Below are 4913 nucleotides of genomic sequence, written 5' to 3' on the forward strand. Positions count from 1 at the left end.
CAGGTGCTGTGTGTACACCCTCTGGCTGGGCCTGGCCCCTCCCTGCGACCCTCAGCAGGTGGGGAACACTGACCGAGGTGGGGGAGCTGCACTCGCTAACGGACTGGCAGGTTTCCGAGGCCTCAGAGGATGCAGAGCTGGAGGACTTCTGCCATGCAGAGGCGGGCAGGCAGGGTGGCCGGAGGAGAGGAGAGAACAGATCTGGTCACAGGGCTGGCATGCAGTGGGCGGTCCGATTCAGCATCCCCGCCGTGCCCCCAGCGCCATGGCTGTGAGCGTGGGTAGCAGAACGCAACACCCAGAGCACACACCACCGGCTCTGAGCTACCCTATGGCCCAGCCCAGGAGCCACACATTTTGAGAATGAATGACACAACTTGCTGCCTGGATGTGGCGGGCAAGGGAAAAAGTGACACTAAGGATGGCAGTGCGGGTATCTGGCTTGAGCAGCTGGGTTGATGATGTCACTGTTTCTTCAGAGGGACAGGCCTGGGGGAGGTGCGGAGCCCAGAGTTCCATCCTGCACATGTTAAGCTGAGCTGCCTTTTGGGTATCTGCACGTGAATGCACTATAGGCAACTGTATTTACAAGTATGGAGTTTAGGGAGAGGTCAGGATTGGAGCCGCAAACCCAGCAGCTGTGAGACAGAATAAGATCATCTCGGCGCTGAGGGTAGTTGGAGAAAAGGTTTGAGGACCTCGGGTGTGCCGGCATTCACTGTTCGGGAAGAAGAGGAGGGTCCGGCAAAGGGGAGTGACAGGGAGCTGCTGGTCAAGTGGGAGGAAGCCACGAGCAGGAAGCATCACGGAAATCAGTGGAAGAACCTAACGTGGGAAAGGAGGATGGAACTCCCTTAATTCGATAAATAGTATCTATAAAAATATCAACAGTTTTCTCTCTGAGGTTGGGAAGAAGATAAGGATGCCTGCTAGCACCACCTCTATTCGGCATCGGGAGTCCTAGCGGGGCAAGAAAGCGAGAAAAAGAGGTCAAAAGCAAAAAGGTGGGAAAAGAAGAAATAAAGCGGTCATTATTTCTAAAAGGTATGATTGTATACATAGAATATTCAAAAGAACCTATAATTATTAGAATTAATAAGTAATTTTAACAAGGTTATTGGATACAAGATCAATGTACAAAAAAAAAAAATCAAATTTCTAAATATCATCTGCTGACAAACAAAAATACCTCCCAGAAGCCAATATAATTTAAAATAACATCAATAAACATCAAATACCCTGGAAAAAAATCCAACACAGAGGTGCAAAATCTTGACATGAAAACTACGACACACTGAGCGAAGGTAAAACCAAAATAAATGGAGAGACATGTACAAGCCCAGTCAAATTATGTTTTGGTGGAAACTGAGAAGCTGATGTTAAAGTTTATAAGAAAATGCAGAAGGCCCAAATTAGACAAGGTGCTACTGAAGAATAACAAAAGCTGGAGGACTTTCATTACCAGATACCAAGATTTTTTCATAAAGTTACAGTAATTAGGATGGTGTCGTATTGGTACAAGAACAGACAAATAGACCAGCGAAACGAAATACAAACTCCAGAAACAGCCACACATATACAGACACTTGATTTATGACAAAAGCAAGGCTGTAGTGCAGTGATGGTCTTTTCAATAAACTGTCAATTAGAATGTCGATTAGTATGGAAAAAAATGACCCCTCCACACACACACACACACACACACACACAATATCAATTCCAGAAACGCTGCAGATCCAAGTGCAAAAGGTTTTTAGAGGAAAACACTGTTGTGATCTTGGAGTACACAAAAATATCTCAGGATACAAAAAGCACTAACAATTAAGAAAATCAGATAAATTGGACATATATTAAAATGAAGAACTTTAGGTTATGAAAAGACTTCATTAAGAGAGTAAAAAGAGAATTCAGAGAATCAGAGACGATATCAGATGAGAGACTTATATCCATAATATATAAGTTCTATGAATAAGACAAAGACAACGTAGCAAAAAAAAAAAAAAAAAAAAAAAAACAAAAAGTCTGAACAGATCTTTCACAAAAAGAGATATCCAAAGTAGGGAAAGCTTGTTCAACCTCATTAGTCATTAGGGAAATGCAAATTAAAAACACAGGGCACTACCACTAGACACCCAGCAGAATGTCTAAAATGAACAAAATGTGAAAATGCCAAGGGGCTGGTGAGGATGAGGAATAGCAATAAGCCACTGCCATGCTATTCTTGACAGAAGTGTATGACCTCGATCTAATTATGGGAAGACATCAGACAAATCCAAATTGAGAGAGATTCTACAAAATACCTGACTAGTATTCTGCAGAAGTATCAATGTCATAAAAGAGGAAGATGGACCGAAGAACTGTCACAGGCTGGAGAAGCCTAAAGAATCACGATAAAATGCAATGCACAACCCTGCATGGATCTCACACTCCTGGGCCAGAAAAAAAGATATTAGTGAGAAAACTGGCAAAATCTGGAAAAAGACTGTAGATTAGTTCGCGGTATTGTGTCAGTGTTAAATTTACTGGTTTTGAAAACTGGTAGTTACATAAGATGTTAACATTAAGAAAAAATGTGAAGGGTAGGTGGGGATTTAGTACTCTTTTTACAACTTTTCTACAAGACTGAAATTACTTAAAAAAGAATGTTAATGGGATGTTAACTCGATCTACTGTAGTGATAAAAAAAAAAGTTAAAAGAAAAACCTCAATGGATAGGTTAAATAGCTATAGAGAAAAAAAAACAAACAAACAAATTGGAAGATAGACCTAAGGACAGTATTCATGGTGGCAGTGCAGAGAAAAAAGGAGATGGAAGTAGAGAGACACAGTATGGGGACACAGAAAGATAGAATGAGAAGTTCTGACACAGAGAGAAGTCAGATCACTTGCAAAGGAGCAACAATGTGGCGGACAGCAGACCTCTCGACCAACGATGGGGGCCAGACCACAGCGGAAAACTATCTTCAAGGTATGATGAGAGTAACGGTCGCCTCGAAATTGTGTCCCTGGGAAAACTTTCAAGAAAGAGGACAAAACAAAGCCTATTTACAGATAAGCAAAAACTGAGTTTACTACTACAGACCGATTGTAAAAGAACTTCTAAGGGACGTACTCTACTTCAGAAAGAAGGAAGTGAGGGAGATACGAGATTCAAGAAAAAACGAAGAACAAAAAAATGTGTAAACGTGTGTATAAAATGATGATGAGATTAAGAAGAAAAATGTCATCTGTGGGTGTTGCAGAAAAGGAGAGAATAACATATAATAGCTTCTGTTGGGAGGGCGTGCATGACTGAAGTTAAATATATATATTGAAGTCCCTGCATTATTCACGCGGTGGGTTTGTGACTTTGCTGAGGGTGCATGGTAAAATGCCAAGTTAACCAGCAAAAGAAAAAGAATAGAGCATCTTTACCATCCAGTAGAGGAGAAATAATGGGGAAAGGAAAAACAAACAAAAGGCAAGGGAAGAGACAAAAGCAGCACAGAAAAAAATGGAACGAAGAAAAACAAAAGTAAGACAGAGTCCGAACATGTCAATAATCATAAACATCAGTGGTCTAAAAACGCCAGTGAAAAGAGAGACATTGTTGGATTGGATATAAAAAGAAAATCTAGGCATATATAGTTTACAAGAGACTCATCTAAAACATAAAGATATAGTGAGTTTAAAAGCAAAGAGATGGAAAATGATAATCGAAAGCCGAAGTAGCTGTAGTAACATCAAACAAAAGGGACTTTGATACAGAAAGCAACGCCAGGAGCAGAGGGGTCGACCGCATCACGTTACAAGATTCGATGCACCATGAAGTTTGCATTTTAAACTTGTATGCACCCAATAACAGTCTCAAAATACGGAAAGCAAACAGAAATGGAACTATACGGAAGAGCATCGCAAATCTATATTTTTTCAATTATTGATAGGTGAGGCAGACAGAAATGAGTGGGAAATGAGGCAGAGACGGTCCGTGCAGACAGCTCGTGAGAAGTTCTGCTGTGAAGGAGACGGGGTGGCTGGGGCAGAATGTGGCGTGACGGGGAGCGGGGGCTTTTAAGATGAACGACACTGGGGCTGTCTGTGTGCGACAGGAACGAGGCCGCACAGGGAGAGTCAGTGCGGTGGGGACATCCCGGGGCGAGAGGGCTGGACGACACAGAATGCTGACCCAGCTGGAAGCACGAGCCGTGATGCGGAGACGCCGGACTTAAGTGCGGGTAGGGTCACCCCCATGACCCGGAGAGAGCTCCCTGGGCATGCGGACTGACCCCCCTCTGTCTCCTGCTGTGGTTCCCCTTTGTCCTCCTCACTGAGGCTGCAGGGACTGAGAGAGAGTCCGTCTCCGAGGAGATTCTCAGGCTACTCTCCAGGTTTAGAGTGAGGGGGCCCAAGTGTGGAGAGGGGGGAAGGTAACAAGAGGCTGGAGCTGGCAAGCTGCCTGCTCCCAGCTCCCATGACGAAGAAGGGAGTAGGCAAGGAACTGAGGTATGAGGAGGAAGGGGAGTGTAAAAAGCCCCCCGCCGACACTGCTGTGGCAGATGCTGGCTGCTCCAGGACCTTCCCCGCTCCCCCTTAGCCTTGAGGCAATAAACTAAGGTGGTCCCCAATGTGGTGGTCCTGGGGACCTCCAGGCCAGTGTCTACAGCTGTAGGTGGCCCCACACGTGGACAGTCCGAGGCCACTGTGCCCCACCCCCTCACCTGGCTGGTGATGTCTGAAGGCATGGGTGAGGGAGGCTTGGAGTAGGTGGCATCCTGGGAGACGAAGCCGGAATCGTGGGAGGAGACGCTGGAGAGGCGGGTGGTGGCGGTGGCTGGCTGCGCCAGGCTGCGGTAGCGACAGGTGGAACCGGGTGAGTATGTTTGGGCGCCCCCAGGCCACGGGGCTCCGCCACCCTTGGCACTGCTACTGCTGCT

General features: G+C 45.3%; 1 protein-coding gene across 1 annotated transcript in view; it reads right to left on the minus strand.

Moving 5' to 3' along the window:
- Window positions 1-4913, minus strand: part of MTSS1L (MTSS1L, I-BAR domain containing) — a 28300-nt gene that overhangs the window by 4126 nt on the left and 19261 nt on the right. The window contains exon 13 of the mRNA XM_023523661.1: window positions 8-148. Coding sequence (XP_023379429.1) covers window positions 8-148 — 141 coding nt within the window. The remainder of the gene's footprint in view (window positions 1-7; window positions 149-4913) is intronic.

Source organism: Pteropus vampyrus, unplaced genomic scaffold (genome assembly GCF_000151845.1).
Source record: "Pteropus vampyrus isolate Shadow unplaced genomic scaffold, Pvam_2.0 Scaffold399, whole genome shotgun sequence".
NCBI lineage: Eukaryota > Metazoa > Chordata > Mammalia > Chiroptera > Pteropodidae > Pteropus > Pteropus vampyrus.